The 13,835-nt window shown below is 43.7% G+C and overlaps 1 protein-coding gene across 1 annotated transcript; it reads left to right on the top strand.

Moving 5' to 3' along the window:
- Window positions 1–1,184: 1,184 nt before the first annotated feature.
- Window positions 1,185–4,099, top strand: LOC110309193 (mast cell protease 8). Its single transcript, XM_021181684.2, has 5 exons — window positions 1,185–1,239; window positions 2,431–2,578; window positions 2,906–3,038; window positions 3,258–3,512; window positions 3,947–4,099. The coding sequence occupies exons 1-5, from the start codon at window positions 1,185–1,187 to the stop codon at window positions 4,097–4,099; spliced, it is 744 nt and encodes a 247-aa protein (XP_021037343.1).
- The last annotated feature ends 9,736 nt before the right edge of the window (window positions 4,100–13,835 follow it).

The following is a 13,835-nucleotide window of genomic DNA, read 5'->3' as shown; positions in this document are numbered from 1 at the left end:
CAGCAGTCTCGTGTCTATACTAAATGACAAGATTGCAGGGAACATCAGTCTCCATGTCAGGTTGACTCTGGCATTATAAGAAGAAATGCACTTGAGTTTTACACTCAAAAGCAGACATCGACCAGGCACCTGCACAGGCAGAACTTCGAGATGATGAACCACAGTTGATTGTGCAGCAGAGAAAGAGAAGAGAACAGTAAAGAGCTCTGCCCCATCGCACGAGGTCTTCCCTGGGGACCAGATTGCCTTGACAGTGAAGAACACTGCAAATGCCGAGACTCAACACCACCAACAGCGCATCTTTCTTTCTGCTCTTTGTCTCTACTTTTGTGCCACTAACTACTTTGGTGATAAAATATTTGAGACCTTTGAGATGTCAAAGATGATGAGGACATCAGTGTCTTTATAGCATGGGACCCTGAGCATTTGTCTGTCAAATCCTCCCTATAAAGCTCCCCATTCAGTCATTTTCTTACCTCTTGTCATCAACATCCCAATAGCATTTCATCCTAAATCTTCACTCTTCATCCCATCCCCCAAAATGTTCAAAGCCCTCGGGGTGTTAATAGATCACCTGGCTTAAATTGGAAATCAAAACTCCTTGTGAAAAAAAAAAACTCTTCATAGAGAGTAGTATGGTATGTCGAGATTTTTTTTTTTTTTTTTTTTTTTGGTTTTGGTTTTCGAGACAGAATTCCTCTGTATAGCCCTGGCTGTCCTGGAACTCACTTTGTAGACCAGGCTGGCCTCGAACTCAGAAATCCGCCTGCCTCTGCCTCCCGAGTGCTGGGATTAAAGGCATGTGCCACCACGCCTGGCTTGAGATGTTATTTTTTTAAAGGAAATGTTTACTTGATCATAAACTTAAGACACAGAGGCATCCTACTGCAGTTCCCTGAGCATTGACAGGAGAGGGGACTTGTCTAGTGTGGAAGGCCTCAATAGGCTCTTCCACCCTTCTCAGTGTCCAGCATTCCTGTGGAGAATGTGGTCATGCTCACCAGTAACTGACAGCAGTGTGTTTCCTGTACAGTCACCACACAGATGTGGCAAGAACTCAGATCTTAAATATCACACAGGAAATTAGAGGTCTTTGGCTCTGGGCCTCTTTCCTCACCTGATGGTTTAAAAGTTGTGAGAAGTAACAAAGTGGTCAACTGAGACCTGGTCAGACCCTGAAGAGGATGTTCCTGCTCCTGGTCTTCCTGGTGGCTGTCCTGCCAGTCAACGCTGAAGGAGGTAAGCAACCATCCTCATTCCTGGAGGTGTGGCATGTGGCTTCCAGCACTGAAAATTGCATGGTGCCCAGTCAGGCTGTATGTAAGATCTCCTCCTGACTTGGTTCATCTGAGATGTTAGCTAAGCCCCAGCTCTAGCACCAGATAAATAGGACACCAAAGTCACAATGAACTACTGGCAGTGGCACCCAGTGAGTGAGACCTCAGACACCTAAAAGTGATGAATTATAAAAACATCATAGAGCTACTACTAGAGCTGCAGTTGAAAGCAAGGCCTGGAAGTTCCAACTGCACAAACCTAAGAGCAAGCGGCTTCATCCAGGGGCTGCCACCTGGATTAAGACTAGAAGAATTCTTCTATTCAGGTTTCCAGGTGTCACCTTGGTCTCATCTCTGTTCTTCAGAGCCATACAGGTCTGTCATGAGAGTTAGCCACAATCTAACAGAGCCAGCAAAGTGTGGCCTCATCCTTGCTTCACAGATTGATGGAAACAGGCAGATATAGAATCCTCCAACCCATTTCCTCCCCCCTCTATGATCCCTAAGAGTCCTGTGTCCTCCCTTCTTCACCCTGAAGGCTAAGTTCAATGCCTGAGGAAGATAAATCGATGCTGAAGCTCAGACCACATTAGGAGCTCTTCTCCCAGCTACTCGCTTAGCACATTTGAGAGCTTTTCAGTGTTTACACAACAATCCCATCTCTAAGTGGAGTACTTACTATGGTTCATGAATCAGAATAGAGGAGAAGCAGAGTTTTCTACCTCAGTAGTGCATCATGCTTACTACAGGCAGAGCCCAGTGCTTAAGTGAGCAGGACACCAGGTGAATCATGAGACACAGGAACAACTGTAGTTGTTTGGAGTGTGTTCTAGATGGGCTGGACAGTGTGTGCTGAATTCTTCCTTAATGCGTCCATGAGATTTAATTTGATTCAAGGAAAAGTCTTGGCACCATCATGACTACAAGAAGAAATTGAAAACTAGAGGAAAGTGATGCCAGGTAGCAGGCTCTGTGTGATCCCTTGCAGCACCCAGACGCCCTCTCTCGTGTGACGGCCCCTACTAAAGGATCTGTTCTCTTTACACGTCAGGTCCACAGACTCTCCAAGCATGAAGTGTCCCTTACCAGCTTCCAGGTAACTGTAGCACAGTTTCCATGAGCACAAAGATTCAGAATAAGCTCTCTTTTTCAGGGGAAATCATATGGGGTACAGAGTCCAAACCCCACTCCAGGCCCTACATGGCATACATAAGGTCTAATGATGGCGAATCAGTCCATCGCTGTGGTGGTTTCCTGGTGGCAAGAGACGTCGTAATGACAGCAGCTCACTGTAATGGAAAGTAAGGAGAAGCAACTGGGTCTTTAATGCCGGGGACTGACCAAATAACAACAGATCCTGGCTGTCCCTAAACATGTAGAGACAAAGGTGAAGATCAACCTGACTATATCCTATTTGACCTAAAGTGGTTGTGAAGCTCAGGACCAGATAGTGTCAATGAAGGGTCTGAATGGCTGGGTGGTTATTGAAGACCTAAGGAACAACTCCCTCATAAGTTTCTTGCTATTTGACTCAGTCAAGCTCTGCCTTAGGCTAAGCCCTCAACCTGCCTTTCAAGGACTGCTTTCATTGCTCCTGTTGTTGTACTTAACTCATCTTCTTTTCACAGAATTATAAATGTAACCTTAGGAGTTCACAATCTCAAGAAAAAGAAAAACACCCAGCTCATTCCTGTCTATAAAGCCATACCTCACGAGGGCTTTAACAATGAAACACTGGTCAATGACATCATGCTCCTGAAGGTACCATTTTACTGATCACTGGTTTACGCCCATAGATCACTAGTGTATCAGTCCCATCTTCTCTTCTAGGTGGCTGACCTATTGGTCCCAGGGCAATAGAATGAGGCTAGAGTGGGACTGGGGTGGGGGGCAGGGGTAGAGATACAGGCAGCCTCATCCCTGGTTTAAGCTTGCTGAGAGTGCCAGACCTGAACTCGTATTCTTCATCTTTCTGACCAGCTGAAACACAAAGCTCAACTCAACAGTGCTGTGGATACTATTGCCCTTCCAAAGAGCAAGGACTGGGTGAAACCTGGGCAGGTGTGCACAGTGGCAGGTTGGGGAAGGTTGGCCAATTGCACTTTGTCTGACATACTTCAAGAAGTGAATCTAGAAGTTCAAAAGGGCCAGAAGTGTCGCAGCATGTCCCAAACGTACAACGACTCCATCCAGCTCTGTGTGGGAAATCCCAGTGAGAATAAGGCTACTGGTAAGGTAAGAACATAACCATCTTCTAATGTTTTCCCAGGGACAGAGCAATACTGCAGACACACAGGCAGCCTATCTCCAGCTGTACAACCATGGCTAGTCTAGAGAACATAGAGGGAACAAAATATGGGAACCTGGCATTCACCCTCAGCCAAACTTTTGTCCTTTCACCATGGGAAAATAGGAGAGCTAAGTCTAGTTAACCTGAAGGAGGGTGACAACCAGGCAGAGACACTCAAGTCAGTGAGTCAGGCTCTCTATTCAGTCATATTCAGAATCAAGGTCAATGGAGGCACTAATATTTCCCATATGAAAACCCCAGGCTGTAGTGGGAACAACAACAACAACAAAAACAAACAAACAAACAAACAGGGAGAAAGTGGGTCTAGAAAGAGTGAAAAGAGCGTATTTACTAAAACTTCCCCTTTTTCTATCCACAGGGTGACTCTGGGGGACCCTTTGTGTGTAATGGAGTGGTCCAGGGCATTGTCAGTTGTCGCTTGTGTACTGGGACACTTCCTCGGGTATTCACCAGAATTTCCAGCTTTATACCTTGGATTCAGAAAACAATGAAACTCCTGCAACAACCCTAGGACACAAAACCTATGTCTGGGCCAGTGTCCAGCATCCTGGGGTATGGTTGTCTGAGCCTTAATAAAGAAATCTCTCTGCAGGAAACAGACGGCATCACTCTGTTCCATGAGTGCAGAGCTTAAAACATTTTTATACACCACTTTCTTCTTCACCTTCTCTTAGTTTGTTTCTCTCCTCAGATACTCTCATAAACCTTTTCCACAATACCTGTGCACTGACCCCATCATAACAGCACATACAAAGGCCGGTGCTGTCAGGACAGGAAAGTCCTGCCTTTGTCTGACAAGGGTGCCTTATTTCTTTCTAATTCTTCTTCACATTTAGCAGACTACCAAGGCTGGGGAAGATCAAAAGCCTTTACCTCCCACTCTCTTCATTCCTCTAAGGAAGGCCAATGATCCTGGGAAGTCCACTGTTCTCTGAGACTCCCCCCAGGTTCCCTGGTCCAGCTCCAGCAAGGCCTCTCTACCAAGCTGTCATCTCATCTCAGAACTGTAGCCACCTCTCTTCACCTTGCCCAAAGGGACTCAGGAGATGACACAGGACAGCTCCAGTATGCAGATCAAATACTTTAGAAAAGGACCAAAATGTTGAATGTTCAAGCCAGTATAGACTCAATTCCTCTGCAGCAAGGCCAGGCCAGCACCTCTCATATAGTATACCATGGGCTCAGAGCCCTGGTGTGAGCTTAGCGTCACAAGCAATCCACTCAATAACTACTGTCTTAGTCGCCTTGTGCACCTAGACATGGGTCAGCCTGATACCTTTAAAAACACACATATACCATCTTTTCCATGTACTCCATGCATAGTGAACATTCTCAACCCCTCTCACCTCCCTACCATCCTTGGACACCCTAGGCTCTCCTCACAGCTATCTCTCTCATGTTTCTGTCTATGTGCTTAGTTTTGTAACCCACTGAGGTTAGCAATGACCATCTGTGTGACTGAGTTTGGCATTTTATAACTGTGAGTTTAGATCTATCCGTTGGAGCCTGGTTGGCGCAGCAGTGGATATTCAACTAAAGACAGTGACTTCCCCTCCCCTCTCAAAAACTATCAATAGCCAATATTTCAAGAGATAAAGAATGGGACCCCACAAGTCCTTGCCCCTTCCTTGACTGGTTGTTGATTGGGCTATGTGGGGAGCCATTCCAGGCTGTAAACAGGCCAGCCGGATGGAAATCTACTCCAGGTAGTAAACAAGCCCATGTTTGGTGGATGGCCCACCCTTAATCCCTGATTGTCTGAGCAAGCCTGCCTGGTGAGGTGATGTGACCTGTGGTAATTGGTGGGGGCGTGGTTGTGGCTGGAGGGGAGAAAAACACTTGTAACCAGAGAGGCTGGGGGATTTTTAAAGAGAAGCTGCCTGAGTAAACTGCTTTAAGAAGAACCTGGTGGTTGTGTCTTTCTTGCTGGTCAAGTGGAATGCGACAGGGCTAGTCTTATGTGGGCCCAGTGCTGGAAACTACAGTTGGTGTGAATTGTATCCAGTCTAGAGAATGGAATTTGCAGCCCTTACTCCTGTCTTCCAACTCTTGCATACTTCTCATGCTTTCACTTTAGTGTACCCTGAGCCTTAGGAGTGGGCTAAGATACGTGTTTAGGGAACCCACAACCACCACTTATTTGTGCATCCTGGGCCCCTGCGCTTCTCTGCATCCACCCTACTATTCATCAGAAGGAGAGGCATCTCTGAGTAAGGCTGGGATCCACTTTGTCTATAGGGAAAAGCATGGGTCTTTGGAAGGCAGTTTGCTGCTACCTAAGTTTACTTCCCTGGTTGTCATTAGCCAGGCTTGCAGTACCAAGCATTGGTCCCCTCCAATCCCATGGTGTGGGTCTTGAATCTGATTTCAGGGCAGTTGGTTTCCATCAAAACAGAGAAGCAGATATTGCACATGTAGGCACATCTGGATTTTCATATGGTTCCTTTATACTTTTTTTATATTGGTTAATTCTTCCCTCCAACCTGAACCCTCAGCTTTCAACCCCTTGCCTCTCTTACTGCCTAAAGCTTTCTACTTCAGTATTTCCTTTCTTTACTACCCACTCCTCTGCATGCAGGTCTTGTGCTTGGAGTCCTGGGTTATCTCACTCAGAAAAATAAAATTCTCACTCCATCCATTTTCCTGAAATTTTCCTTTTTTTATATGTAGAACATATGATTTATATGTATACACTTCTTCTATGTAGCACATCTTTACTCATCCGTTGCTGGGCAGCAAGGCTGCTTCCCTTTCTTCGTTACTGTGAATATGGCAGCAATGAACACAGATATGGAGATATCCATGTCAGAGATTATAGAGTCCTTTGGATAAGTGCTCAGGAGTGACTTAGCTGGATCATGTGGTAATTTTAATTTAGGTTTTCAGAGGTTTTCCTCATGGTGGTGGTGGTGGTGGTGGTGGTGGTGGTGGTGGTGGTGTTTTTTGAGAAGTCTCCAGATTGATTTTCAATTTAGCTGCCCCTAGTTTACATTCTGAAGAACAATGAAAAGGGTTCCCTTCTCCCTACATCTACACCAGCATTTGTTGTCATATTCTCGATGTGCTGGAGTAATGAAGTGGAAAGGTAAGGATTCTTTGGAAAGTCAGTTGGATGGTGTTTTGCTGGGGCAAACACATTAAAGTGGACACAGGTGTGAAAGGCTCAGATAGACTTGTGAAGAAACATTTCGCTGAAGCAGACACAGGTGAAAGGATGTTCTGCTAAGGCAAGCACATGAAAGGACACAATGAAGGATTCTTTGCTAACAACACACATGTATTGGTCTGCCTTGCATTGTATAGTTGAGCTGTATTTGTCAGGACTCCATAGAGAGAAATGTGTCAGAAAACTTCTGGTAGTATATAGCAGTTTCTTGCTGCTTCCTCAGACTTGGGCTGCATACTGATGCAAGACACATGCTGAGGCAAGGCACGTGGAAGACACATGATGTTTGGAGGGTATAAATAGGACTCCATGGAGTGACAGGGACAGAGCTTGGCTTGATGGTACAGCAACGCTGATCTTAGTTTCCCTGAGAGAGGCACAACTGAGAACTCCTCCCGGTGTCCCTCTGGGTCCCTTCTGCTGACTTGAATGGAAGCTGAGGCCTGGCTGTCTACACTAGGTTATGTCACGACTGTTGCTATCCCGCCTCTATGACACTGAACTGTTGGTGTATCTGTGAAGTGCTTGAAAGTGGATTGAGCTGCCACCTGCTAACCTGTGAACTGAACTACTGATTTCCAGACAACACCGACAGGAATTGCTCCAAAGAACCTTTCTAAACAGGTCCACTTACCCAATATCCTTTCTTTCCCACTACCTCTTGTGGGTGGTGGGCTACAAGGGAGGTTAAGGCATTTAAGAATCATCATTAAAAATAAGGTTTGAAAAAATTAAAATTACAGGCAAAGGCATGGATAATATTCTCAATAAACTTGCAGGAGAAATTTCCCCAAATACAAAGAAAGAGATACTCACCCAGGAAAGAAGGCCCACAGAACAGCAAGTAGAAAGTACCAGAACAGACATGATCCATGATGTATTATATTCAAAAAGCTAAAACCACAGACTAAAGAAAGGGTGCTGAAAGCTTCAAGATGGGTGAGTCATGGGTAGACACATCACACTAATAGCTAATTACTTGATGGAGACATTTAAAGCAAGAAGGGATTTCTTCTTTTAACTCACAAGTCTAATTAGTGCTTCCCATATGTGCACGGGTGTGGCTCCATACACTAGAGGAGGGAGGGGTTCTCAACATTCCTAATGCTGTAACCCTTTATACCATTTCCTCATGTTGTGATGATCCCCAACCATAAAATTATTTTCATCGCTACTTCATAACTAATTTTGCTACTGTTATGAATCATAATGTAAATATCTGATATGCAGGATATCTGATATGTGACCCTGTGAAAGGGTCATTCTACCCACAAAAGGGTGGGGGTCCACATGTTGAGAACCACTACACTAGAGCATGGGAAACATCCACTGATTTTGCCTCCCACAGAAACCATTTACAGCCAATAGCTCCTTGGAGGTCACCTAACCCATCTCAGGCACAGAAGGCCACCCTTAGTATTTAATCAATGGTGGGAATGGAATTAATCAAGATATGTTCAACATGGCTCTGCCAGTTCTGATGAGTTCTCTCAACCAGGCAAGATCCTGGCCTCCCATGGCTGATCTCTGGTTCCTTCCCACAATGCTACCCCAAGACAAGTGATCTTCTCCCAGAAATCTAAGCCTACTCCACCTCCAGTTTCCTATCACATTGTTCCTCTACTCAGGTGGGTTTTCCACACCATCATGATCTCACCCCACCCCAAATGTGATCCATCTCACAACCCTCCTCTAACCTCCTGCGCTGTGGGCCTAGAACAGACTTGAATCTGGTAAGACACTCTGTCCTAAACCCAGATTCTCAGCCAGGGCTTTATCCCTTGATGTGGGATTGTGAAAGGCAGCCCATTTTCTGGTTGAGATAGTTTTAAACCCCAGAGACCCAGCAGGTGTTCCTGCCAGGGACTGAAGGCATTTTGCCATACTCAAAGACACTAGGCTCCTGACATGAGGCCTCAGCTCTCCATAATTCTGTGGCCATCAGTCACATAGGGCAACGCCCCAAGCTCTGGGTATTCTGTCTGGAATCTGAGAGTCTATGAAAAGAATAAACTTATGAATTATGTGCAAGTGCCAACTCAGATTCTTTTTTATTGATTATTTATTTACACTCCAAATGTTTTCCTTCCTTGTTTCTCTTCTGAAAGCCCCCTATCCTATCCTCCTTCTCTGCTACCTCTTTGAGGGTGCTCCCCCACCTACCCACTCCTGCCTCACTGCTCTAGCATCCCCCTATGCTGAGACATCAAGCCACCACAGGACCAAAGGCCTCCCCTCCCATGGATGACAGATAAGGCCATCTTCTACTACATATGGAGCTGGAACCTTGGGTCCCTCCATGTGTACTCTTTGGTTGGTGGTTTAGTCCCTGGGAGCTCGGGGGAGGGGAGGTTAGTTTATATTGTTGTTCATCCTGTGGGGTTGCAATCCCCTTCAGCTCCTCCAGTCCTTCCCCTAACTCCTCCATTGGAGTCCCCATGCTCAGTCCAATGATTGGCTGCAAGCATCTACATTTGTATTGATCAGGCTCTGGCAGAACCTCTCAAGGGATAGCTATATCAGGCTCTTGTCAGCAAGTGCTTCTTGACATCAGCAATAGTGTCTGGGTTTGGTGTCTGCAGATGGGATGGATCCCTATGTGGGGCAGTCTCTGGATGGCCTTTCCTTCAGTCTCTGCTCCACTCTTTGTCCCTGCATTTCCTTTAGTCAGGAACCATTCTGGGTTAATTTTTTTCAAATGGGTGGGTGGCCCCATCCCTCAACAGGGGCCGTGCCTCTCCACTGGATATGGTCTCTACAAATTCTATCTCCTCTTTGTTGAGTATTTTAGCTAATGTCATCCTCATTGGGTCCTGGGAAACTGTTGCTTCCCTGTCATCTGGGACTTTCTTGTGACTACCCCCAGTTCCCTGTCCCTCACTGCTACACACTTCCATTCAATTTCCTGACCTGCTGTATTTCTCCCTCTCTCTTCCCACAAATGATCCTGCTCCCCCTTTCCCCTCCCTCTCCTCTCTCCCTCCCAGATCCCTCCCTCCCTCCTACCTCACATGATTATTTTGTTCCCCCTTCTAAGCAGGACTGAAGCATACATACTTTGGTCTTCCTTCTTGTTGAGTTTCATATGGTCTGTGAGTCAACTCAGATTCTTTTACCCCACAAAAGTATACTGAAATTGAAGATGACATAAGAACTTTTTGTGATAACCCATCCGAATAATACTGACTTCTCAATGGAGACTCTGAAAGCCATAGAGCCTAGATAGATGTTCTACAAGCTCTAAGAGAACACAGATGCAAATCCAGACTATTACACCCAGAAAAACTATCTATCACAATTGATGGAGAAAGAAAAACATGTTGTGATAAAAATAAATCTAAGCAATTTCTGTCCACCAATCCAGCTTTACAGAAGGCACTAGAAAGAAAACTTTAATCTGAAAGGGTCACCACATTCAAGAGAAAAAAAAAAAAAAAAAACAAGGAATGACAAACAATGTTAAACTAGTAAGTCACAGGCAGTAGGGCATATGTTGTGTGGGTCACACAACAAAACAACAGAATAAGAGAAATCAACAAACCATGCTCATTGATAACTCTCCAATAGTCATGGTCTCAATTCCCAATTTAAAAAAATATAGACTAACAGAACAGATGTGAAAAGGAGCTGAAGGCCTCCATTCATCCCCCTACTATGTGGGATTCCCAAAAGGCTATGTAAAATACAGTATGAAAGGAGTTTTAGAGGGAGTGGGGATACATACATACAATACTCCTGCTCAAATTTTCTAAAAACAAGTATTTTAAGTTTCAAAAAAAAATATCTTTGAACAAAACAAAGGTCAAGATGGCTCTGGTTATTTTCCACAATTGAACGTGAATCTACACTTGTCCAAAAGGAAAATGTACTCAATAAATATGATTTTGGTTGCTACTTGTTACCACAGTTATAGATTATGTGGTCTTTTCCTAGAAGTGTGAGGATGGCTTTATTTTGTTTTTAAACTTCTGCACATCACTGTCTTCCATGACACCATCAAATAGGATTGTATTATTCCAAACATCCACTCTCAAGTTGTATTTCATCTTGTGTGAGCATTCTTTCTCAGTCAACTTCCCATCCACATACCCACAGAAGATTTTACCTCCTCCTTAGAGATGGGTGAGCCAGATGCAACAACCTTTCTTAGGAAGAGCTAACTTGACCTATGAATTATCGCTGACCATAGATACTTTGATAAAGTCAATGTCCTTATTCCTTTGATGCAAGAGTGTGTCTTCCCAAGTTGTCTACGGTAGGTGCTACCTCCTATATTCCAAGTTCAGTGAACATGACACCATCGGTGTGACCTGATCTGGTCCCTGCAATAGACATTACTATACCTAATGATGGATGTTGACACATTTCCCAGATTATTAGCTGTCAGGCATGTGTCATTTGCAGCAAGAATAAAACTATACCAAGAGCAAATTTGGATCAAGTCACCATTTGGTTAAGTTACAAAAATCCACTGTAGTGCTCCAAGATGGAAATAGATATCCTGAAGGAATATGTTTGTATCATTCAATAGCACATTATTTGCACTGACCCCTAGATAACTCCATGTAACACAAGTCCCTGGTTTGCTCTTTGGTAAGTAGAAACAGTTGTGATGTTTTTCACTAGTTTCTCTCATGATGTCATTTCCTGAATCTGCCAACCACTATGGGGATGTGCCAATTGGTGACTACGTCTCTCCTACATCTGTACTCATAAATTGGAAAAGGGGACTGTTCATTTGGGACCCTGCGTGTGGACCATCTCCAAAGCTTGTCCATTAACTAGAGCTTCACAAAAGAATTACAAAGTATTACCAGGTCAAATCAAGTACAAAGTAATTTAAAAAGTTGATCAGATCTATTGTTTTTTCTCTAATCCATGTCACTCTCTTTACCCAGCCCTTTGTAGCTCCAAGGAACCAAAGGAAGGAAATACAGAAGGATAGAGTTGGGGCCAGAACTGTCTTTAAAGGCAGCCCATCTCTGTCATGCAAAGAGGTCTGAGTTGTCTGGCCCAAGTCTGGGAACTAGCTGAGGCTTCATAAGATAGTCAATACCTCTTTTTACCAGACCTAGAATTTTTCTGCAAAATTCCACGACTCTGGAACATCAAGTCCAATTATATGGTTCGTTGAGATGCATAATCTTTGAGTCTGAACAAATGCTTGTTTGAGTTACTTTATTAATCTGCATGATATCTTTTATTTTAATTTTTCACAATAAAGTGCTTTCATCTTTGAAAAAGCTTTTGTTCTTATTTAGACCAAAAATAATGTCTAAAACCCAATATTTTCTTTGCCTGTATTCTTGAGTAGTTAGGCTCAATGAGCCAACCATTGTACACTATGATCTCTGACTATAAATACTTTATCACCCAAAGTCTTGTCCTGCATTGAAGACACCCAAGGGTGACATTGTTTAAGTGTCAGGTATACTCTGCATGCCCTAAAAATAATATCACACCTACAACTACTACTTTTTATCACTTACAACAGGATCCTCTCTTCTTCCTTCCAGTGAGGATCTCTATTCAACAGGGTCCACCAAGAAGGAAAAGCATCTCTGAGCAGTGTCACAAACGGGATCTGTTCTAAGGTCATTCTAGATGAGCTTGTGGACAGATGAGCTGATCCTCTCAGGGTCTTTGTGATTGTTTCCCCTCACATTGTCTTTGCAATCGAGGGAAGCAAAATAATACTAAGAAAAATTATTGGAGTGGAGTCAGGTAATAACTGATTTAAGACCAAATTCTGATTTTTAAATGGCTATGACACTTGGTTGATTTTGCCCCTGAGTTTGATTATTTCCTGCTGTCTACTCCTCTTGGGTGAATTTTCTTCCTTTTTTCTAGAGCTTTTAGATGTGTTGTCAAGCTGCTAGTGTGTGTTCTCTCAAGTTTCTTTTTGGAGACACTCAGAGCTATGAGTTTCCCTCTTAGAAATGCTTTCATTGTGTCCCATAGGTTTGGGTATGTTGTGGCTTCATTTTCACTAAACTCTAAAAAGTGTTTAATTTCTTTCTTTATTCCTTCATTGACCAAGGTATCATTGAGAAGAGTGTTGTTCAGTTTCCACGAGAATGTTGGCTTTCCATTATTTATGTTGTTTTTGAAGATCAGCCATAGTCCATGGTGGTCTGATAGGATGCATGGGACAATTTCAATATTTTTGTATCTGTTGAGGCCTGTTTTGTGACTAATTATATGGTCATTTTGGAGAAGGTACTGTGAGGTGCTGAGAAGAAGTTATATCCTTTTGTTTTAGGATAAAATGTTCTGTAGATATCTGTTAAGTCCATTTGTTTCATAACTTCTGTTAGTTTTACTGTGTCCCTGTTTAGTTTCTATTTCCACAATCTGTCCATTGATGAAAGTGGTTTGTTGAAGTCTCCCACTATTATTGTGTGAGGTGCAATGTGTGCTTTGAGCTTTACTAAAGTGTCTTTAATGAATGTGGCTTCCCTTGCATTTGGAGCATAGATATTCAGAATTGAGAGTTCCTCTTGGAGGATTTTACCTTTGAGAAGTATGAAGTGTCCCTCCTTGTCTTTTTTGATAACTTTGGGTTGAAAGTTGATTTTATTAGATATTAGAATGGCGCCCCTTCCGGTCCGACCAGCACGGGAGTAGCTAGGGCGCAGAGTCGGCTGACACCCGCCAGCTACCCACGACACCCGCCACGGGATCTTAAGACTTCTGGTGAGTGGTACACAGCGTCTGCTCCAATCTCTAAACAGAGACAACTATAACAACTAACTCCAGAGATTACCAGATGGCGAAGGGTAAACGTAATAATCTTACTAACAGAAACCAAGACCACTCACCATCATCAGAACCCAGCACTCCCACTTCGCCCATTCCAGGTCACCCCAAAACACCAGAAAAGCTAGACCCGGATCTAAAAGCATATCTCATGATGATGGTAGAGGACATCAAGAAGGACTTTAATAACACAGTTAAAGAAATACAGGAGAGCACTGCTAAACAGGTAGAAGACATTAAAGAGGAAGCACAAAAATCCCTTAAAGAATTGCAGGAGAACACTGCTAAAAAGGTAGAAGACATTAAATAGGAAGCACAAAAA

The sequence above is a fragment of the Mus caroli genome, unplaced genomic scaffold, assembly GCF_978045245.1.
Source record: "Mus caroli unplaced genomic scaffold, Mus_caroli_1 scaffold_12, whole genome shotgun sequence".
In the NCBI taxonomy this organism is placed as follows: Eukaryota; Metazoa; Chordata; class Mammalia; order Rodentia; family Muridae; genus Mus; species Mus caroli.
The sequence above is the reverse complement of the archived record's forward strand: the minus strand, read 5'-3'. Positions and strand labels throughout refer to the sequence as shown.